The sequence below is a fragment of the Ruditapes philippinarum genome, unplaced genomic scaffold (genome assembly GCF_026571515.1).
Source record: "Ruditapes philippinarum isolate M1 unplaced genomic scaffold, ASM2657151v2 ctg207_1_1_1_1, whole genome shotgun sequence".
NCBI lineage: Eukaryota > Metazoa > Mollusca > Bivalvia > Venerida > Veneridae > Ruditapes > Ruditapes philippinarum.
In genome coordinates this window covers 465780-491144 of record NW_026859581.1, presented here as the reverse complement: position 1 = coordinate 491144, position 25365 = coordinate 465780, and the positions used below count along the sequence as shown (strand labels likewise).

At 31.7% G+C, this 25365-nt stretch overlaps 2 protein-coding genes across 2 annotated transcripts in view; one reads left to right on the top strand and one right to left on the bottom strand.

Moving 5' to 3' along the window:
• Positions 1-2405: 2405 nt before the first annotated feature.
• Positions 2406-19477, bottom strand: LOC132757131 (histone deacetylase 11-like; the record flags this gene model as incomplete). The annotated part of the gene is given in 4 exon segments (XM_060748328.1): positions 2406-2522; positions 8311-8411; positions 9261-9409; positions 19413-19477. Coding segments are annotated over 4 exon segments (396 nt in total), but the record flags the coding sequence as incomplete, so codon positions are not given.
• A 4327-nt stretch (positions 19478-23804) lies between these two features.
• Positions 23805-25365, top strand: part of LOC132757127 (uncharacterized) — a 61776-nt gene continuing 60215 nt past the window's right edge. The window contains exons 1-2 of the mRNA XM_060748324.1: positions 23805-23922; positions 24687-25250. Coding sequence (XP_060604307.1) covers positions 23862-23922; positions 24687-25250 — 625 coding nt within the window. The 5' untranslated portion in view covers positions 23805-23861. The remainder of the gene's footprint in view (positions 23923-24686; positions 25251-25365) is intronic.

The following is a 25365-nucleotide window of genomic DNA, read 5'->3' as shown; positions in this document are numbered from 1 at the left end:
ACCCCAAAACACCTGGTAAGACGAAATAGAATGATAGTTTTCAATCATTTGCTCACAGAAGCACACTGTGCTAAGTTGGTAAGACGAAATAGAATGATAGTTTTCAATCATGGCTCACAGAAGCACATTGTGCTAAGTTGGTAAGACGAAAAAGAACTATAGTTTTTAATCATTTGCTCACAGAAGCACACTGCTAAGTTGGTAAGACAAAATAGAACTATAGTTTTTTTAATCATTTGCTCACAGAAGCACACTGTGCTAAATTGGTAAGACGAAATAGAATGATAGTTTTCAATTATTTGCTCACAGAAGCACACTGTGCTAAGTTGGTTAGAAGAAATAGAACTATAGTTTTCAATCATTTGCTCACAGAAGCACACTGTGCTAAGTTTGGTAAGACGAAATAGAATTGATAGTTTTTCAATCATTTGCTCACAGCAAGCACACTGTGCTAAGTTTGGTAAGACGAAAAAAGAACTATAGTTTTTAATCATTTTGCTCACAGAAGCACTCTGTGTTAAGTTGGTAAGACGAAATAGAACTATAGTTTTAAATCATTTGCTCACAGAAGCACACTGTGCTAAGTTGGTAAGACGAAATAGAATGATACATGTAGTTTTCAATCATTTGCTCACAGCAAGCACACTGTGCTAAGTTGGTAAGAAGAAATAGAATGATAGTTTTCAATCATTTACTCACAGAAGCACACTGTGCTAAATTGGTAAGACGAAATAGAATGATAGTTTTCAATCATTTGCTCAAAGAAGCACACTGTGCTAAATTGGTAAGACGAAATAGAATGATAGTTTTCAATCATTTGCTCACAGAAGCACATTGTGCTAAGTTGGTAAGACGAAATAGAATGATAGTTTTCAATCATTTGCTCACAGCAAGCACACTGTGCTAAGTTGGTAAGACGATAAAGAACTATAGTTTTTAATCATTTGCTCACAGAAGCACACTGTGTTAAGTTGGTAAGATGAAATAGAACTATAGTTTTAAATCATTTGCTCACAGAAGCACACTGTGCTAAGTTGGTAAGACGAAATAGAATGATAGTTTTCAATCATTTGCTCACAGAAGCACACTGTGCTAAGTTGGTAAGACGAAATAGAATGATAGTTTTCAATCATTTGCTCACAGAAGCACATTGTGCTAAGTTGGTAAGACGAAAAAGAACTATAGTTTTTAATCATTTGCTCACAGAAGCATACTGTGCTAAGTTGGTAAGAGGAAATAGAATGATAGTTTTCAATCATTTGCTCACAGAAGCACATTGTGCTAAGTTGGTAAGACGAAAAAGAACTATAGTTTTTAATCATTTGCTCACAGAAGCACACTGTGCTAAATTGGTAAGACGAAATAGAACTATAGTTTTTAATCATTTGCTCACAGAAGCACACTGTGCTAAATTGGTAAGATGAAATAGAATGATAGTTTTCAATCATTTGCTCACAGAAGCACACTGTGCTAAATTGGTAAGATGAAATAGAATGATAGTTTTCAATCATTTGCTCACAGCAAGCACACTGTGCTAAGTTGGTAAGACGAAATAGAATGATAGTTTTCAATCATTTGCTCACAGAAGCACACTGTGCTAAGTTGGTAAGACGAAATAGAATGATAGTTTTCAATCATTGGCTCACAGAAGCACATTGTGCTAAGTTGGTAAGACGAAAAAGAACTATAGTTTTTAATCATTTGCTCACAGAAGCACACTGCTAAGTTGGTAAGACAAAATAGAACTATAGTTTTTTAATCATTTGCTCACAGAAGCACACTGTGCTAAATTGGTAAGACGAAATAGAATGATAGTTTTCAATCATTTGCTCACAGAAGCACACTGTGCTAAGTTGGTTAGAAGAAATAGAACTATAGTTTTCAATCATTTGCTCACAGAAGCACACTGTGCTAAGTTGGTAAGACGAAATAGAACTATAGTTTTTAATCATTTGCTCACAGAAGCACACTGTGCTAAATTGGTAAGATGAAATAGAATGATAGTTTTCACTCATTTGCTCACAGAAGCACACTGTGATAAATTGGTAAGACGAAATAGAATGATAGTTTTCAATCACAGTAGCTAAGTTGGTAAATTTTAAACACCTTTTACTTTAAAAAAATTTTCCCTCGATTCATTTTATTTTGTATAAATTAAGAAGAAAGGAATTTTTTTTTTGAAATAAAAAATATTAACAGTAACCTTTCAAAATTTTAAATTTATCGGGAAAGAGTTTTTCTGGGAAAATTTTTGATTTTAAAAAGGTTTTTTTCTACAGAGGCTGCATTCCCGAATTTGACGTAAAACAAAAAAGGCCCAAACTTACAAAATAAAATTTAATTTTAGTTTGTTAGAAAATTACAAAATTAAAAACATTTTTAAAATGCAACTAAAAGATATTTACCAATATAGTTCCACCTGTCTGGTACCTAAATGGACGTAAAACTTTTCGCTGTACTATAAAATTGGGTAATAAGGCTACTGGTGGAACTTCAGTGATCCCCGCTACAGTCATACTCCACTAGAAAAAATAAAAATCTCCCACATGTCATTATATACACAACAAGCTGACCAGATTTACCAATTAGTAATACTTGGCTGTTTATTGACATGCAACAAACTTGTAAAAAAATCCTTTTGAGAAAAATAATGCATTTAAAATTCAGTTCATTTTTTAAAGATATTAAATATCTTTGTAATGTATCAATGAAAGAAATACATAGATAATAAACTACCACTGCCCAGTAGCACTTTCTCTTAAAGATTTGGCTCACTTCAACATAATGAAGCAATTTCTCAAGGATGACCTTTAACTACAAGTTATATAACAGTATAAATAATAACCAAACAAAACTACATAGTAGAAATTTGGATAAATTCCCAGATGGGCATTAAATTTCATATAAACATTTTCAAAAGATTTTCTCATTTTATATACATAAACTAGTAAGACTATGAGTTGTATATATTATGCCAATCAAGATTACTAGCTGCTAGGTTTTTATATAGTATCATCATATGAGAAAGAAGATTCTCAGCAAATATTATGGTGTAAATAAAATAAGCAGAGTCTATTACTTTTGTACTGCAATGTTTGACTTGACATTTTGTCAATTTTGATATCACTTTAACACATAATTGCTGCAACTCCTTAGAATTTTAGAAAATATTTTATATATTTAAATACTGTGGTATACTGTCCTAGGATGATAACTTGAGCCTTTGTTTACATAACAAAAACCAATAACAATGCGAAAAATAGGTAAGGCAGATCAATGCCACAACCTATAAAAATGAAAATAAAACTATATGTTATCATATGTCTTGTTAGCGCAGTAGGTAGAGCAACCGTGTCGGTAATGTGTTTTACCCGTACAGGCAGAAGTTCGACTACTGGTACGACACATTTTTTTTTTTACCTCAGAACAGTCAATTGTTCAGAAAACAATGTTGACCCTTTTTTCATATACATACATGAATACGAGATCGAATATTTTATTACACTGCGATCAAAAAATACAAAAAGAAAATAGAATAGAAATAAAAAAATATAAATATATACTGTAAAATATATATTATAAGAAGAAAACAAAAAGGAAAACGAAAACTGAATAAATAATAATGATAAAAAATGAGCAAGAAGTAAAAACTGTGGTTATAAAATGGCACTACGTGGGGTTCGAACCTATCAGTACAAAACATTAAAAGTTACAATAACTACGATCTACCGGCAGAGCCATAACGGTAATACACAAACGATATTGTAAGAATTATGGTATAAAGTATAATTATGTAAGTGTTTACTTTTACGATATCGGATATTAATCCAGAAAACCCCGTTTTTGGACTTTCCCATGTACCGTTAAGACCAAATTATCATCCTAGGACAGTAGATACAATTACACGTAAATACTAAATACCACATTTGACATCATGCATAAAGAATATAATATAGAGAAGCAGATAACTACAACAACAATCAACAATAATCAATAAATCAATCAATAATACATAACAAAAAGTACACTGATCTTTCTAAATTTATGATACAACAAAGAATAATTACAGTAAAACCTCTACTGTACAGCAATATCCACTGACTGACATAAGAAATTAATTGTTGGTGGGAGATGATGCTCTTGACAGGTTAATTTTATTGTGAAGTCTTACTTTCGGAAGTAAAGTTACTATTGTTGTAATAAGAGCTGTCAAAGGAGACAGCAAAGCTTAACTAATTAAATACTGGGCGCAGTAAGGAAGACAAAACTATGAAAGAAAAATCAATTATGATATAAATACATTTCTTCTTATGACAAGAAGTTATTGTTGTTAACATAAGTTCCACTTTCAAGGGGGAAAAATTCTGGAAAAAGTCACACAAGAGTTATGGACCTTGTCACACAAAATGTGTGTAATGATAAGAAATATTCATTTGAAGTTTGAAGTAGATCAAGACGCCAGGGTGAGTAGGACAGCTCTCCATATACTTCGTATAGTTGAGCTAAAAAGGTTATTGCTGTATAGAGGGTCTTTATACAGAGGTCACACAGTTACATTCCAGTACTGGGTTTCATAGAAAGTCCTAAGTCTGAAATCAGTCTTAACTGACTTAAGACCAAAACTGAGATAATTTTGCATTTCTAAGAACTTATGGCCTCTATTTCATGACTCTAATTATGTTCTTAAAAGCAATACAGATGGGCAATAACACATTGTGAATCAGAGGGTCTGTCATTGTATTTTTCAACTTTTCTCAGGAAAATTAATTCAATCATAAACTACAGTCTTTCACTGAAGGTAAAAACATTTATCAAAACGGTCTTAAGTAAGTCCTAAAGTTGGTTTTATTTCCTAGAACTGAGATTACACTTAAGACTTTCTATGAAACACAGCCCAGATGAATAGTAAATACACACAATAATGTAATAAATACATTGTAATAGACATTCGCTATGACACTACATGTATATAATTTTATATTCAACATCAGAGTCAAACTAACTAAAGCAAGCAGGTTATGATTTATCTGCCAACATAACAGTTCAGGGCAAATGTTATCCTTCAGTAAAGTCTAGTACTGAGACTTCGACATATAAATGCTAAATAACAATTTTTTACCGTATCTTATCTCGATATTTTATAAGTTAATTTCAATGAAATCTGCCATTATCTAATCATATATATTTATGAACATTTGTACTAGACTGCTTTACTGCTAATAAATTGTTTTTATTTTCTGCATAGCATATTGACTTAATCCAGCACGGAGGAAACTTATAAGAGAGGGCTAGTAAATATTGAAATAAATTTATATTCATTTTTATTTCCCTGTTGTTTTATGTCCACTTGCTGGAGCTCTTAAATCATAAACCATGTTTTCATTTCTGTATGTTCCCTGTTGGTTTTCTTGATTTCAGGCAATCACTTACCATCTGGTTAGATTTTTTTTTTACTTTAATCAATGCTGTTGAAGTTCTGATCAAAATGGGGTGAATATACATTGAGTCAAGTCGCCTGAAAACCTAGACACTACATCTACCATACTACTGTGAATTCACTTAATTTCACAGGCAAGAAAGTTTCTGGTTTGTCATAAAGAACATTTTCGTACATTGTTATATTTGTGGAATGTCTATTTTTACCAAAGGGTAAAATGTTAATAATTTAATGCAAAATAATCTTACAGAAGACAATATGAAGTTTTGTTTGATCTTAAATTCATAGATTGACCTCTCTATGAAAACAATGAAAATTAGTGTCTCCAAGCATAATAATGATTTTGCAGTACACAGTTTCTCTTACAAAATGAAGTAATGATATAATGTTACAAAATTTGATAAAATAAAATTGATAATGCACAATATATGAACAACATACTAACTTTGCTTTACATTAGTTTTAAGTTCAACAGTTAAAAGAAACATTGTTGTAACTTCATGAAAATTCAAGTTAAAAGTTACAACACTGTTCCAATAACTACTTGAAATACTAAATAGTCAAGTAAAAGTGGAGGGGTTTAAACCAATTACCTCTACTGTAATTATAACTATAACTAGCTCACCTTTTATACATGTGTCACCCTAATTCTTTGGAGTTTCTTACATTATATATAACAGAGGCTAATGGCTAATGAAAAAAGTAGGAAAAAAATCAGCAATAAAAAAATACAAACACTTCAGTAATAAAAGCTGAATTAAGTGGGGAATGATAACAAATAAAAAATATTTTTTTACAACATCCTAAATTTCTCCACACACATGATCCTGTCATTAAAGAAAGAGAATTGGGAAACCACTATATCTTTTTTTTTAAAGAAATCATAGAAAGATTTCAACATGCAAAAGTTGGCTGAAACAGAAATTTCAATCATGTGCTATTAATTAATAATAGCATCAAATAAATGTGCAATCAGATCAATTAAAAATAAAAATGCCAAACCCCTTGTGAAATCAAAGTTAGATAACTCTGTGAAGAAAAAAATCATCAACTAACTTATCTTCCTTGACAAAGAAATGAGATGTGTAAGTACATGTTTTTATGGAAGTCGGGTAATTATTGGGGGTATTTACTGTTAGTTATTATAATTATAAAGGATCATGTGCCTGAGCTTTGCATGCATACAACATCAAAATTGTTGGTGTTTTTTTTTTTGTTAAGTCTCTACAGTGTGTACTACCTCCTTTAAAACTGTCCCCTCCACTATACTTGAAAGCTGCACATGCAACGAGTCAATATATAAACATAGATGTTAGCATGAATTTTATATAATGAATGTTTGTATAAGCAGATATAAAATGAGCCACGTCACGACAAAACCAACGTAATGCGTTTGCGACCAGCATGGATCCAGAATAGCCTGCGCATCCACGCAGTCTGATCAGGAACCATGCTGTTCACTATCAGTTTCTCTACTTGTTATAGGGTTTGTAAGCGAACAGCATGGATCCTGATCAGACTGTGCGGATGCGCAGGCTGGTCTGGATCCATGCTGGTCGCAAATGCATTACGTTGGTTTTGTCGTGACGCGGCTCAAATATGTTAGCATGAATTTATACAAGATCATCTCTAATGAATGTTAGAATGAACATGTATGATATTCACAGCATAAATGTTTGCATTATGTCAATTATCATGAATTAAATTTCCACCATATAAATACATAATCATAATGATATTCTGTGATTTTGAGCATAATTTGTTACCTTATAGCAATAACTGGTAAACTTCTATTTTATTTAGAAGGACTTAACCCATTATTGCACAAAGGTGACGGTATATATGTAATAAATGTTGAATGAACATGTAATGAATAGTTGCATGAGTACAATGTATATAGAATACAAGTCAGCATTAGCATATACAATGTACATGTAAGTAATACCTGCAATGAATATTTGCAACAAATGTTTTCATAATTAAAATTTAAGCATGAGCATAAATAATGATAAATAATAATATATATTCAGAACAAAATCAAAACAAAGAGGTTTTGAAATTGATATCATGTATCACTTTCTTACATTTTATATGAACAAATTTACAACAAGTAAAACTTAAAGAATCAAAAGATCTGTAAGTCATAAAAAAGTCACTGAAAAAAAAAAGTATAAAAATCACGAAAGCTTCCAAGCCAAAAAAAATTTTTAAATCCCTTGAAATAGTATACTGGTGCCTCATATTTCCGAGGTACCCATATTTCCAAGGTATATGGCTTAAACAGTTTAAAGTGCCTCCTAGACTTAATGAACCTGCCAGTAGTTTTACTTTTACTATTTTATTGTATTTTTATCGAAATGTAACATATAGAACTAAAAAATAATTATTTTATTCGGATTAAGAGCAAAGTTATGTAATAGTTCACCATTTTTCTTTTAGATTTCATACCTTTTAAAAAAATCTTCTTTCTTAAAGAACCATTGAGGTACTTGATAAATGCCAAAGAGAAAATCGCCCCTTTCAGATGAGCCTAGGTATAGGTGTACTAATAAATAAAGTTTACTATTGGTTTTGCTTTTGAAACTGTTAAAATGTAATTGCCTTGGAAATATGAGAACACAAATTTACTCACTATGTTGCAGATGGGTGTTAATTACAATGTTGTATACATAATTGCTTACATGCAAACATTAAATGGAATAAACTATGATGCAATTGACATGTCTATCCTACGATATTCACTTTGTTTTCCAGAATTGTATCCTCTTAACTTTTGTTGTCTGTGTTTAACAGTTAAGTACCACGGAAATATGAGGCACCAGTATATAAGTAATGAACTATTTAGTATTTTCACAGAAAATTTGTCAACCTACCTTTAAACTCTTGATATAGGCTTCTGTGTGAACTTTGCGGAGATCATTTTCCGTGGCTTCCTCTGGTCTTACAATAGTATCATCCCTGACCATGCCATCGGCTGTAATCATACAGTAAATTCAAAGCATAAAACTTTTATTGACAATTAACATGTGTAAATAATGTATTAGCTCAAGCTGTATAACGTCAAAACAAATGATCTATCAATAGACTTAGAACCCTACCAGTCATTGAATTTAGCACTGGCCTGGTGGCCCATGTCCAGTGAAAATTAGTTCGGGCCAGTGAAAATCAGTTTTGAGCCAGTAAATTTAAAGAAAATTTAGTTAAATATATAGTAGAATAAATTCTAAACTGGAATTTGGACCAGTTAATACAAAATCTTAAATTCAATGACTGCCGTACGTTACTTAACTAGTGAAATACGAGAGTGACCCTGAGACAGTATAACAAGAGCACCGTATGTGGTATCAACAGTCTTGTCCGTTTATAAAACAACTTTTGACAAAATTTCTTAGTTCAAAAGGGGCATAACTCCAAAAATATAGCTTTCAGAATTATGCCCCTTGTCTAACAACTGCCTCTTTTAATGATATCATAAGCAAGTGTTTTGCAAGTTTCACATGTACCTTTGAAATTGTTTGAATCGACTTTTTTTTATAAATATTTCTCTATTCAAAAACAAACGATATGGAACAGTTCTTTTTTTAACCTTTATCAATCTAATTTGGATAAACTTTGCTGTTGAATTTTAAGTAACGAATACTATCTAAAGCACCTTGCTCAAATCACCAACCTCTTTTTGGCTAGCAGGTTGCTTTGTTCCAATGAGTTCAGTTAAAGTCCAGAACTACTTGAACACATCAAAATAAAATGTCATATTACATGTATAATCAAATTAATGGGTACATTATAGAGCAGAATATGAAGTAAGAAAAAAGCACTTTACCTTTTAGGAATCCATACACTTTTCCCCACTTTCCAGCATCAAAAGGATGAAGTCTTTCCAGCCCTAGGAAGCCAATGTTATATTCTGGACAATAAACAATTGGCCATTGTTTTGGTAGCACTTTAACAAACAAACTGGTATTCATGTCACTGAAATGATAAGAAAACCTCCAAATTATAAAATATGCATTTTATCAACAAACCTTAGTCCAAAAAAAAAAAAAAGTGAAAATTTTGTGTCAAAATTCAGGACAGTCTCAGCTCTCCTGTCTGTTTCACAGTCTCAGCTCTCCTGTCTGTTTCACAGTCTCAGCTCTCCTGTCTGTTTCACAGTCTCAGCTCTCCTGTCTGTTTCACAGTCTCAGCTCTCCTGTCTGTTTCACAGTCTCAGCTCTCCTGTTGGTTTATGTCCATTTCCTGATAATTTTATATTGATTAGCAACAAATTACACATTTGCACTTAAGGACTAGGAGATATGCTCGGGCGACATCCGGACAATATCTGGATATTTTATCATCTCTAGTCAGTAGTGACCATGACCTCTAAAATATTAACTAAATTATGTGTCACAATAATAGTCATGATATTTATCATTTTTGTTACAATCCATCAATAAATGATGACTAAATGGTCCTTGGACACAAACTTTGACCTCTATAAGTGACCTTGACTTTGGTAGCAGGGACCTGGATTATGTGCACAAAACTTACCTTCACAATGATAGTCATGATAAATTGATAATGACCATTTGTGTTTCAATCCCTCAATAAATGTTGACTAAATGGTCGGCCAGGGTGTTCACTAGCCATGAAATCCTGAGGGTCATTTTAACTAAGTTTTACTGACTTCAAGGCCCAATCCCCATGATTTTAACAAAATTTGACCCTCCAGTTAAAATCCTGAGGGTCAAATCAGGCTTTTTGGAAATTTGAAGGGTCAGAGTCATTCAAGGGTCAAATGGACACTCTGGGTCCGCATACAAATTTTCATATTTTTATCTGAACTTTGACCCCTATGTGTGACCTTGACCTTGGCCACAGGGACCTAAATTTTGCATGTGACACTCCGCCTTGCAATGGTGAACATTTGTGCACAGTTATATTGAAATCTCTCTATGTATGTAGAAGTTTGCTCCGGACAAGCGTTTTTCAATGACCTCCAAGTGTGACCTTGATCTTTGACCTAGAGACCTGGTTCATGTGCACAACACAGCTTCTCATTGTGGTGAACATTTCTATGAAGTGTCAATAAAATTCCTCAATGCTTATAGGAGATACGCTCAGGACAAAATTGTGGATGCCTACAACCCACCCACCAGCCCGCCAGGAGGGAAACTATAAAACGACCCATTTTTCAAACTGGCATAAAATAATTCCATCAAAATGCATATTTAAGTGATGAGCCTTGGAAAGTGACCTCCAGTTATCATCCTGGAGACATGTATTAAGTTTCAAGTGAATACCTTAAATAGCAATATTGAAGACCGATACTGCATGCAAAACTTTCACATGGGTGAGAACAAATTACAATAGCTCTCCAAACTCTTCAAAAGATGAAGGAAAAAACAACTTGTTTGAAGATAAATGTACCATAGGTCATAAAATTCTTGTTAATTGGACCTTGGGCCCCTGCTGAGCCTGCCCTCCTGTCTAAAACTCTTTCAAACAAAACACTGAATGGCTTAACACAATTAGCCTACATAATGTGTTAGAGTATATACTAATTATGAAAAGACATAAAAGCAATTATTACTCGTAATAATATATAATTATGGGCCGAGTTGACCCGCATCGATATGGTATTGGGCCGAGTTGACCATGCAGCTAGTTTTGTTTTGTTTAAACTCTTGTTTAAATGTAAAAATGTTAAGTATCATATATGCACTTCAAAAGTCACTCTTTACTGTTTTTTATGACACGGCTTACATTATACATGTACACGGCTTACATTATACAAGGAAGCCCAGAAATTTTGATAATAATTTTTGGATTTAACTCAATACAGGATTGAAGCAGTACCTCTAGACGCTTGCAGAAACCATGATCACAAAATAGACAAATATCATTTTTTTCAACGATTTTTACATTTTTCATTCATTATCATACATAAATCGGTATGAAAAGATGAATTAGACCTATTCAAGTTCATTCCGTTGGGTAAAAATTCAAGATTTTAGCATTTTATGATTCAAGCGCCTTGCCCGGTTTATACCGGAATACAGTATTTAGTGAGGTGCTCCAATCCTTTTTGGCTTGCAGCAAGCCATTTCATTTGGAAAACTTGTTCCCGTTAGGTGGTTTCCTGCTTACATCTGTTGGCGCATGATTGAACGGGAAACCAGCTGCAATCGTGCCAATCGCAACTTTTCGGCCTTTTCCGTCACTCTTCGGATTAATGATAATAGCCGATGTAGTTCCGATTGCAATCCTGACAATTCGGGCGATTCCGTCATACTGCGGAATCAGACGAAGTAATATTACAGAAATCTAAGCTATTTTAGTTACTTCGGTAATCCCAGTTTGTTTATATAAATAGGATTTCTATTTTTACTCGATTTATCGGTTTAAACCGTAATAAATTATAAACGAAATTGTTCCGTTTCAATTGTTTTTCAAGATGCAAAAGTAAGTTTCTTTTATAATTGTTTTTTTTTTGTCTGTATTAGTTTTATGCAATAGAGAATGGTGACTGTAGTAGTATTCCGTCTTCAAAGGGTGGTCCTGCTTACCAAATCAGTGAAATCACGCATGATCGAGTTATATTTAGATCTACTGAACGCAATTCAACTTCTTGGTGAGGTAATCTAAAAATAGCCCATGCATATTATCATTAACCTTGTCACGTGCTGATCTACAGATAGCGCATCGTATTTTGATCGTGTAACATAGTTGATACATGCTTATTAATTGGTACCACGTAACGAAGTATTTTAGTGCATTTACTTGTCTATAAAGCAAACGAATGAATTCTCTGCGATAAATGGGGGAAATGAAATGTGCACACTTGTTTCCCTTCAGTATGATAGATAAATCTCCACGTTTTTACGATTGATCATTTTCTTTATTAGTTTTATACAATAGAGAATAGAGTTCAAATCGTTTTGACAAAAAATATTTGTTTTTTCCAAAAAAAAAAAAAAAAAAAAAAAAAACTAAATAAACCCTTTATGATATACATGTACATGTAAGGTATCACAAGTGAAAACGAAAGTTCATTAATTAATTAAAGGAAAGAATAACCGATGATTTCCCGCAATTCCCGTAACGCGCAGTGTCAAAAACCTATTTAATTTAGTATTCTAAAATAAGAAAATATAGATGAGCTTCTTTTTTGCATTGTTTATACAAATTTATAATTATTATGTAAGCAAAAAAAGAAGAAGAAAAAAAAAAGGAAATACATGGCAAAACAACCACGTGCTTAGGTCGATTCATTCCATTGACATACTATCGTAAGGGAAATTATACTTTGTACCAGAACTGAATAAAAAAAAAAACATTTTCTTTAAGACAGTTTACAAAGTATTCTTCAGTGAAATGCATCTGCCTTGGAAAGTAAACTTCTGAAAAAGGTAATTTTATACTTTTAAGTCAGGCTTTTAGATAAATTTGTACCAGTTACATAAATGTTACCAAACGGATTTCCATGTGAAGTACATGTACGTCTCCTTTTATTTGTTGGTTGATAAAAAATCCGTAAAATACGAGATATAATACATCATTCCATACAATGCACTAGCCAAAACAGCGACACCCTATGTCGGCATGTACAGTCCTGCTTTTAACATTAATGTTTAAATTTATTTTACTATTGCTTTCAGAACAATATAGAACAGAGTTAAGAAGTTCGATCTGCTAGGCAATTCTACCGATGTTGGCAGCACAAGAAAGGACAACATTAAGGAATTCATTTATGAAATTCTACCGATGTTTGCAGGGGGAAAACAACAGGCGCTGCGTCGTCTCAAAAATAAAACCATGAATTATAAAACAAGAACATTGAGATTGGCAGTGATTTTTTAAAGGCATGGCGGTCTTTTTCAATAAACATAAGTACATGTACAATGCATGCCTGCTTGCTGTGACGATCAAATATGTTCATATGCTATTATAAAAATATTGTTTTATCGTCTATGAACAGTACATGTACGTTAAAAGCGGAAGTAGTTTAATCTTTGTCAAAACTGTTTTTTATTTTTATAAAATGACATGATATAGATGATGTCAGTGATTTTCCTACTTATATAACAGACTCCGAAAAAGGGCCTCTTCCCAATTGAAATTTTCTTTAAAATCATGCAGTTTTCCCAAAAATCTGAAATGAAACATGCTTTTTTCTTCCCAAATTAGATAATTTTTCCCAAAATCAAGAGGCTAAGGCTTCTTCCCAATTAAGCGAGAAAAATCACTGGATGTACAAACCATAAACAATGGACTCTTTAATGTACGAAGACAGCACATACGTATTAAATATAGGAGTGAATTTAAAGTTACTCAAATAATGGCTGGCTTGTTTATTAAAGGTATAAGTTCGATGTCGAAAATTTATCATACGCTTTTGATGTTTTTGTATTACGGTATTGTTGATTATTATTTCTCGCTAGCAATTGCATTAGTAGTGTGTAGTGTTTATAATATCAATACTATTGGAATATTTTCAGAAGTTACTGACGTACTATTTCTTTCATACTTCTTATTAATAGTTGAAATGTTGTTAATTTTATCCGGCGATGTAGAGAAAAATCCGGGACCAAATACATTTGATTCGTGTTTATCTGTTTTTCATCAAAATATCCGTAGCATAAGAAATAAGTTTGATTATATTAAGACAAATTTTCTTGATTATGATATTGTCTGTTTTACAGAAAGTAAATTGTCATTTGATATTCCAAACGACTCCTTACATCTAGATGGTTTCGATAAGATGTATCGCAAAGATAATACCGCCCATTCTGGTGGTCTTTTAATTTACGTGTCCTCTGGCATTTACTCAAAAAGAATTTTAGAATTAGAAGTTATTTTACCTGAATCTATTTGGCTGGAAATTAAAACGGAATTTAAAACGTATTTACTCTGTAATTTATACAGGCCACCTAACGCAAGCGTTGAAATTTGGGATAGGATCAATATTAGTATGGAAAATGCACTAGAAACTTGTAATAATATTATTTTAGTTGGCGACTTAAATGAGGACCAACTCAATTCAAACAATAACAAATTGCGTAATATACTTCTTTTAAATAATATGGAAAATGTTATAACTGAAGCCACTAGAATTACTCCTTACTCGCAAACTCTATTAGATCCTATTGGAATGTCGTCTTCTTTAGAATGTTTATTCTCGGGTGTTTATAATACAGACAAGTTAATCAGTGACCATTTTGGAACATTTGCCTATATTAGAACAAGAAATCAAATTAATGATCCTTTTAAAAGACGAGTCTGGAACTATAAAAGAGCAAATTTCGAACAACTTAATGAAAAGATTCAAAACACTGACTGGTCATTTCTGACACTCACTGACATTAATACTGCAACAAAACAATTTACAGATAAGTTTTAAATTTGGCAAAAAACGTGTATTCCCTACCACTATGGCAACTATCCGTCCAAAAGATAAAACCTTGGTACAATTCTGAAATTAGGAAAACCACTAAAAGACGAAATAAACAAAAACGAAAAGCTATTTCTACCAGAAAATACGAAGACTGGGTCGGATATAAAACTTTAAGAAATAAGGTTAATAACATGATAAAGCATGCTAAAGAAGAGTTCTTTAATAATATCGAATTTACTTTGAGTGATTGTAGTTCAACGAATCCGCGTCAATATTGGAAACTGGTTAAATTATTAGTCAAAGAAAATTCCCCAAATTGTAAATGTATGCCCCCATTAATAAAAGATGATAATTCCCTAGCCTTTTCTGATAAAGATAAGGCCGATACACTTAATGATTTTTTCGTATCTATTTCAACTATTGATGACTCTAATACCTTTTTACCACCGCTAATATATAAGACGAATAAACAGCTCGATAGTTTCAGCATTACCAATCAAGATATTATTGACGTTCTTTCAAATCTTATTATTAATAAGGCAAGTGGACCTGATGAAATAAGCCATCGTATGTTAAAGGAGACTCGTTTTACTATTTGTGAACCCCTAAAAATATTATTCAACATGTCTGTCAATCTTAATATGTACCCAGATAGCTGGAAAACTGCAAATGTTATGCCTTTATTTAAAAAGGGTGATAGCTCAATGCCGTCAAATTATCGACCAGTTTCACTTATTAGTTGTATAGGTAAAGTTATGGAACGAATTATGTTTAAGTATATCTATAACTATTTTCATGAAAATAATCTAATCTATAAAAATCAGTCAGGTTTCCTACCTGGACATTCTACAGTGTATCAATTAATTGACATTTACAATCAAATTTGCAAAGCATTTGATGACAAGAAATCGACTTGCATCGTTTTTTGTGATATTAGTAAAGCCTTTGATCGTGTATGGCATAAGGGTTTGATTTTCAAATTAAAACAATATGGAATTACAGACAATATTCTTAAATGGATGTCTAGTTACTTAATAAGTCGAAAACAAAAAGTATTCGTTGGATCTACTTTTTCTGAGGAAAGAACTATTAATGCCGGCGTGCCACAGGGCTCAGTACTTGGACCTCTACTTTTTCTTATTTACGTGAACGATATTGCAGATTCTCTGTCTAGTGTAACACGTTTATTTGCCGACGATAGTTCATTATCAGTTAGTTCTAATAATATTATTCATATCGAATCAACATTAAATGACGACCTAAATATATTATCAAAATGGGCAAAACAATGGCTTGTTAAATTTAATCCGACTAAAACAGAAGTATTATTTCTCTCTCTTAATAGACAAAACGTGAACGTACCTACACTTTTCTTTGATAATACACGCTTAACGTTGTTGACAACCATAAACACTTGGGTATTACATTTAGCAAAGATGGTTCATGGCATGAACATATTACAAATATAGCATCTTCCGCCGCAAAAGTTTTAGGATCTATGCGTATGTTAAAGTTTAAGCTTAAACGGAAAACTTTGAATCAAATATATATATCTTATCTTAGACCAATTATTGAATACGCATCGACTGTTTGGGATAGCTGCACAGTTTATGAAAAAGATCTTTTAGACAAAATTCAGTAATGACGCTGCACGAATTGTAACTGGCTTAACAAGATCTGTATCAATAGAACGTTTACTAAAAGAAATAGGGTGGGTTTCATTATCAGACAGAAGAAACATGCAGAAATTAATTTTAGTATATAAATATAGCCGTGGAGAATTACCCTGTTATCTGTCTGAACTTTTTCCAAATACCGTTTTAGAAGCAAATACATACAATTTGAGAAACAATTCTGACTATGCTACTATGGCACGCCGGCTTGAAATCTATGCTAAATCTACCATACCTTCATCTATCAAACTTTGGAACAATTTGGACACTCATTCTCGTACTGTAGACTCATTATCAGCTTTTAAACGTAATCTAAAAGAAAAATTTAAAACCCCCAATAGTTCCCCCATTCTTCATTTCTGGTGAAAGATTTTCACAGGTCCATCATGCAAGAATACGTAATAAATGTAGTAATCTAAACTCCGACTTATTTTACAACCACTTACGTGATAATCAAAAATGTGACTGTGGATATACCATAGAGGATGCAGAACACTATTTTTTCAAATGTCCGTTATTTCATCAACAGCGCCATCAATTATTCATTAATACCCGCCCATATCATCCTTTAAGTGTAAAGAAACTGCTGTTTGGAATTGATAACTTGTCGCCTGACGATAATGACATTATCTTTGGGCATGTTCAAAAATATATAAAGAATACGAATCGTTTTAGAACTTAATATTTCTTAATGATAATTAAATATTACTCCGTGTTTCTATTTTTAATGCTGGTCCAGTAACGGAAATGGAGGCGAAACCTGTTTTTTTGTTTTTGTTTTTTTCTTCAGAGGAAAGGTGAACAGAAGTTTGAATGTTTTTAGAATGTGTATTTTTTTTTCTATTTCATGATATTTAAACCTCATATCAATTTTTTTTTTTGTTGTTGTTTTTTTTTTCTCATAATATTGTCATCTAAATACTTTTAAATCAATATAGATATATATAGAAGCAAACTGTAAATATTGCTCTGATGATGCGCAAAAAACATATATTTTCTTGTTTCTTCGCCTAACACATTAATTACGTAAACAAGTTTTGTATCTTTCTAATGAACATTTTGTTATTTAAACTTGCCTGGGAAGGGCCTTCATTAATGTTGGTAAAACTTGTGGCCCAACCCATTTGCTTCAAACTGTTAACATACATGTTTCCTATTCGTATTTATTGTATTCTGTTTTGTAATAATGTAATCTCTATGTTACATGTACATGTTTCAAGCAATAAAATATGATTAAATCAAATCATAAACAAATAAAACAAAAAGACAAATAAAATGATCATTTTATTCTTTGCTGTTTTTATTTTTTGTCAATCTTTGTAATGCTGATTACAGGTGAATGAATTATGGGAGCAGTGCGCTAGGTAAGTTGAACGGCCTCTGTCAACTTGTTAACACCTCTATAACTCTTGAATTCCTCCATAATGCCTGAAATAAAAAACAAAAATCTTAATTTATTAATGATCATCACAAGACAATTTACTTTTGATTCCAATATCAACATACATCTACATATGACTGATAACAGAATGAGACCGACAGATTTTCGGAGATATTCTTGGAATAAAATTACAACAATATATTACTAATTTTTATGCAGCTTTATTTAGAAACCATTAAGTTAATGTTAATTCTCAAAAATTATATATAAATCAAGTGTCTTCTAATTAAAACGGCGGATGTGACAGGTTGACACGTAACTAAAATACATGTAAACAATGGATTATGAAGAAACATACATGCACATCATCACAAATTTTAAAAACTATAACAAACCAATATAAAAAGTTGGGAAAGTCAATTTTTTTTATGTGCACATGTTATCAATGATTAAAATATTATGAAGATCGAAACTCATTTTCCACATTGAAAAAAGAAAACACAACACAATATTTGGCACCTGAAATAAATTAGAACAGCACGTTATCGGTATTTGATGCATTTAGAAACATTTAAGATTAAGAAGTTTATATAATTAATTCATTTCTTAAAGAAGTATAAAAAAAGTTGGGCCGTTATTATATGGATTTTTTAAATCGTTTTTTGTTTTTGATAGAATTTCGGGTTCCTGTGGTTATTGCTACTGACCTAATTAATCGGGATAAAAATAAACTTGAGAACTGATGACGCTTACGGTAGTGATTTTTTCTAATCAAATGTACCTTTCAACTGTTTCAGGGTAAATAGAAAACAACAACCGTAAAAAACATCTTTATTTTCGAATGGTAATCTAAAGAATTAAATTAAATATAAAATGAGATTGCACTTGCATTTATTTACACCAGCTAGACACCGACACGGAGTTACGCGGTAATTCTCTCTCGGAGTCATGCGCTTTTATTTTCGTCTCTCATCACACGTTTCTCACGCGGAGTCACTCGTTTTTATGGACAAACACTCTCGCGGAGTTGCGAGTGTTTTTCCTCGATCCTCGGAGGATTTTGCATATTCCTCGTTATCTGTACTGTACAAATACCGTAATTCAAAAAAAATTGTGATAATAAATTGAAACCAAAAAAACAAAACAATTTTAAAGGGTTGGGATGAAGGCACAACTGTGGCAAGCCTTTCCTTTTAAAAGGAAACTTTATATTAGTCTCACTCTAGTCGCCAACTAATTAGACTTGTCAAAGAGACACCGAGATAATTTTGGACGGGCGCTGTCTTTTTCCAACGTTTTGACAGTATAAAAAAAAAGTCTGTAAATGGGTCAAACCGTTCACGCCAAATTAATTAGGCTAGTCTCACTCATAATTTTTTGCATTTTTTTATTCATTGTTAAAAAGATTCTTTCTCAAAATGCTGATTCTGGTTAAAGGGCAAACACGTAAAAATATGAATCTATAAAATGTCATCAATTTTAAATGTCTAGTATATAAATGTATAACCTAATTGCTATTTAATATCGTTTTAAAATACATACTTGTCTTGTTTACTTTCTGTTTCGGCCATTTTCAATTTTTAAGCGGTGCGTTATTTCTACTCACTGTGTTCAGTGGCAATTATGCGGCCACGTACTACTAAATGTTCTGATTATATAATAGAATAATTAGAGTTTCTCATTTCTGAAAAAGAGCCCTTCTAATAGCCAAGTTTTACTTTAGAAAATCTCCATAACTCATAAACCATACGGTAAACTTTGTTTAAATTTTGCATTCTTGTGTCTTTTAAGGTATATAACTGACCTATGTTGCCAATTTTATAGTTCCTTCTAGTGCCCATTAGGGGGCTCATACCTTAAAAACGGGAAGGTGCCGCCGAGGTTATGCTTTCAGTGCGCGCAGAGTACGCATCGTGTGTTCATTAAATAGTTCTCTAAATTTCTGAACCAGCACGGACAGACGATCGAAATATTTGATTAGTTTCAAATGCAAAATTGATATTTCAAACCTTAAAGTATAAATATCTTTAAGAAAATCCCGCTCATGTGAAACAAACACTGTTTAAATTAATTCATACACAAACGAAAATGATGAAATCTGGAAACATTGAATTTCTTTTGCGATCATCCAGCAAGCCTGTAATAGCCACACATGGAAGCGATATGTGATGTAGCCGGGCAAATGGAAACAAACCGGTCTCATATTTTTATCTCTTTTAGATATAGTTGGGAACAGGACTGGTTATAAGCCAGTAAATTATCATTTTAGTTATTATCTACACAGTCCTTCTTGGTCAAATGTTAAAATTAACATTTCTGTTATTTCTAAAGAAAGAACTCTTTAAATTCTGGTTAAAAATTATGAAAAACCAGGACTCACCAATGTACAACATGTTTGTAGACCAGTGTACTCGAAATGTTGATTGTAATTGGGCAAGCAGTATAAAAACGCTTGTTAGACAGTTTAGGTTGTAGTGATATTTGGCTTAACTTTAACTTAAATTTTAATTATATGCCAATGTTAAAGCAGCGTCTGCGAGACCAATATTTACAGAACTGGAATACTTCTATACAAAATATGCCCAAGCTTGATTATTACAGAAAAATTAAAACTTCTTTTTGTTATGAAAAATATCTTGATGTTTTAACAAATAATGTGTTAAGAAAAGATTTTGCTTGTTTCAGACTAGGCTCGCATAACCTAGAAATAGAAACTGGAAGATTTTTTTAACATTGATAGAAACGATCGCAAATGTAAACTATGTATATATAATTCTATTGAATCAGAATACCACTTCCTTTTATGTTGTCCAATTTATACTGTTATAAGAACCAAATATTTAGGAAACATTTCATGGCCTACTATACAAAAATTTTCGACTATATTGCCCTCTAATAACACTAATAACAAAAAAGCTTATTCTTACATGTGCTCACTATGTTCATAATGCATTTAAGTTGAGGCAACAGTTTCTTGAAGATGTAACTGCTTCTTAATTAGTTTCATTCTTGTACTCTTTTTGTTATTAGTCGCCGGTAGAAACCGGCGACTATATTTGTAACAGCTTAATATTATATCTATGGTAGGAGAAGGCCTTAAAATCTGAAAATAAAAGCAAATCAATTACTGAACAATTAAGGACCACAATTATTTTTCAGAATCTTAAAAATTCAAAAATAAATTAACGTTGCTAAATGAAATGAAATATACAAATATTGACATCTTAAAAAGCAACATTACAATTTTCATAAAATGAATTAATAACTTATCCCTATGGACCAGTCATTGAATTTAGGGCTACTTTTACTTTTTTTCTAAGTGTCAAGCGTTGCTATTTTATGATTGATAAATCATGAATGATATTTAAAATGACACATTTAAATTATCTGGTTGTTAATATCTTATGACACCTATTATATTTCATTATTTTATCTAATTATAAACAGATTCTCCTTGTTCTATTGTAAGAATCACGTGACTACACGTTGTATGTTAGTGTTATAGAATCTATTAATAGTAACAGATTGCTGGGTTGGAAAACGGTATGGGGGCTAATTAGATGCAAATGTATAAATAATTACAAAGTTATCTTTCATTAATCAGTTTCATATTTTATATCATTAGAAAGGATTAGTACATTAAAGAATTAAATAAATTTTTCAAAAACCTTTTCATTTTATCTTGGTAAAGGGTTAAATTTTTCCCTTTCTGTCAATGTTCAATAGTTTAGTTTAGGTTGAACATCACAAAATAGATTTATGCTAAAGAGGCACATTTATTGAAATAAATAGTGGTAATCGTCGTCTTCGTTATATTCCGTCGATTTCCGTCGCGCAGGTTACCAAAACGGTACGACACATAATAATGAAAACTAATAAAATATCTTTTTGTTAATATTTTATCGAACTGAAAGGCAATTAAACGTTAACTATATCGTATGTAACGACAGGAATATTGATTTCAACTAAATAGCTTATTTTTTTCGATAGCGCATAAAAATAGTTTTATGAAAACTGCAAAAGGGATTTTCAAAGATTCGAATTTGGCCTACTAGGTCACAACTTCGTCCTATACTTACCACATATTAATTAATTTAATATCGAGATCTATACTATCAATAAAATCTTTAGCATAAATCATAATAAGTTACGTAAACTAAGTTAACGTACGAAATACTTGCTTAATAATCATAGCAGTTCCTTAACAATATTGCTAAGCAAGTTTGCTTCATATATGATGTTTTATTGTGAATAAACAGTTACTCAACATAAATTGTTCCTCTTTTCTTTATACCTGAACCATTAATTAAACTGATTTTTTTATATTTATGATAATACAGTCATTTTCTATCCGGCGTCTTGATGCTTTAGCATCAAAATCTCTACTTGTATATTGTATGATATAATGTTTGTAACTATTTAACTTTTGGCCATATTTGTCATGATACTTTGTTAATGGCCAAAGGTAATGTTTATTTGCCGATTTGCCAATAAAATGAAATGAATTAAAACAAAAAACAAATTAAATTATTATAACGACACACTTCAATAGAATGTGGCCAAATGATAAGACTAAGATAATATTTCACAAATCATTATCACTTAATTTGTTGACCTTTATCAGAGGCATATTGTTTACAGGATCTTTTACTTATCATATATACTTATATTCTCTTAAGGAGTGGCAAAATATCTTATCGCCAATTCAAAACTTCTGCCTTTATTCCAGTTTTAATAACTTCAATTTTATTGTATGAATTTCGTTATTAAATATGTTTCAACATAATAATTATATATGATTTAAATCAAAACTAAATATTTAAAAAATAAGACAGATTGTCCTCATAAAAAATATACGTATACTAATTTCTGTCGTCAGAAAACTTAAGGCAAGAAACTTGCAGGTTTCTGTATGGAAAAGAGACAGGAAAGGCGTAATACTTTTGCATGCTAGGTTCTATGCAGTCGTGTGCACATTTCACTATTTCTCATTAATTATGCGGTGCAGTCGGGTGCACATTTCATGATCTTTCCACTTATCTTTTCATTTTTATTCATTGCTCACAAGAAATCTTCCCTTTTCCCGACTTTAATATTTTTGTTACAAAAAGTAATGATAACGGAGATCCCACCGGAATAGTGAAAACGAGTTTGTAATATCATATTCGGTCCTATATGTTGCTGGGTCGTGCGTTGAATACCACTCTTCCTTGTTGATATTGTTTTTCATATTTTGTAAAAGTGAAAGCATATACTGCCTTTCGGGTAATACATGAAAATTCTGTTTACCTACAGTAAAGCTATAAACTGAAATGATGAATTTTAATATTTTGAAATACATGTCAGAAGAATATAATCAGCATAACCAATGGTACTAACAGACATGCATCAAGGTAAATATAGGTACACGTTTCTAAATAAATGAAATAAAACAAATTAATTAATTGCTGCTGTCGCATTGATCATATGAACGTACTTTTAAGAATAATTTGAAAACGCATATAAAGTTTCTTTCTTGCGACGCTTTATACGTACATGTGCAGGAAATTTGTCATTTTATTTATTTTGACAAAATTATAACTATAAACATGATTATTAAAAGCATAATGTTCTTTTTTATCATTATCTGGTATGTTTTTATTAAAAAATATTCAACATTTAAAAAATTCTCTTTGAGAGGGATAACTTTATATAATAACTGTGGCAACCAAATGGTCGTTGTCTTTATGATAACGTACGTCCTGTGTTACCTAGTACATTGTATACAAATACAGCATATATTGTTGGTCATTATAACAATTTAACAAAAGGTCACCAGATAAAATGATGTTTCCTTGAAGGTGGGCAGATGCTATCACACCTAGATCCTGGTATTCTTTATCAGTAAAATAAGCACTCCCACCAGAGGTCAGACAGATCTTTGTTTAATAACACTAGCTGGTATAAATATGAGCATTTTTTGTATTTTGATCACTTTCGACTTTCGACAGAATGATACAAGCTTTCATTCTTTTCCTTGCTGTCACCTGCGGGTCAGCAAGGGCTCAACATGGTATTTATTTTTGCTAAAAAGTTGTTCTCAATTATCTAGTTTATTTAAAAAGGGAACTAATAAATCGTGTTTTTTTTTCTTACGTTACGCAGGTTTTGCGCTGTATATCTAATTAAAATATTACTTTATCAAGTTTCGCTTTTTTATTTTATTCATTAAATTATTTATTTATTTTTGTTTAGTTTTGATTTTTTTTTAACTGGAAGTATGGGGTTTTAAAATTGTATACTCAGTATCATGATGTTTTATGATAGCATCTCTTTCACAATTCATTATATAAACATACATACCAGATCTATTTGATGATAGAAGAAGAAAAAACAAACAAACAGAAAAAACACAAGCAAACGTGCTTTGATATCTTAAATTTATCTAAATATGTATAAAAGACGTAAAAATGATTCAATGACTACATTATTCAAGATGACAGTAACTATTTTTTTTACTGTAATACATGTTTAAACGTGTTTTGAATAAAGCGATAAATATACACGTGTTTTATATCATTCCAAAGCAACAGTTTCATGAAAAATAATACATGTACATACATTTCTTAACACAATAGAATGTTCTGCACATGTACAATAATGATAATTATTGGCATTCGCTATATTTTGCATTAATATTTTCACAAACAGTTTTTACATTTCCTACAAAAAATGAAACACGCGCTTGATACCAACGGATCAGTTTGCATTTTTCTTACCAGCTTTGTAAATTTTATATAAGCGTTTTTAACATTTTTTTTGTGCTTTTATTCAAAGGATGTGACAGCAAGGCGGATGTAACTTTTCTAATAGACTCTTCTGGGAATATAGGACAAAGGAATTTTCAACAAGAACTTGGATTTGTTAAGGATGTAACGAATAGAATGACAATAGCACCAGACAAAATGCAAGTAAGCGCTGTGACGTTTGGAAATACTGTTTCTAGTAAATTCTACTTGAATCAGTATACAAAGTATCCTTCATTGGAAAACGCTATCCAGAATATACCGTACTCAGGCGGACAAGCTAAGATGGCCGAGGCAATCCAGTACGCCACAACCACGGCATTTAATCCATCACATGGAGGGCGGGGCGATACTCCTCACGTGACTGTGCTCCTTACCAATCAGCCGTCAGGATCGATTGACAGGGTGAAATTAGCGTCACAAACTGCACGAGATAATGGATTAGTATTGTATACGGTTGGAATTGGCAATCGTATAGACACGAATGAGTTAAAGGCAATCGCCTCTGATCCAGATTCAAGGCATATGTTCACTTCTCAAAATTTTGACGCACTTACTAGTCTGTCTGATTTACTAGCGAATAAGATATGCAATGGTAAGTTAAAATTGTTGCAATAAATCAACTGTATACATCTGTTTATATGAAACTCGCCCGGGAAATAGTATTAAATTGTAAGTTTGATTCATATTTTCCTGGAATTGTTTTGTAA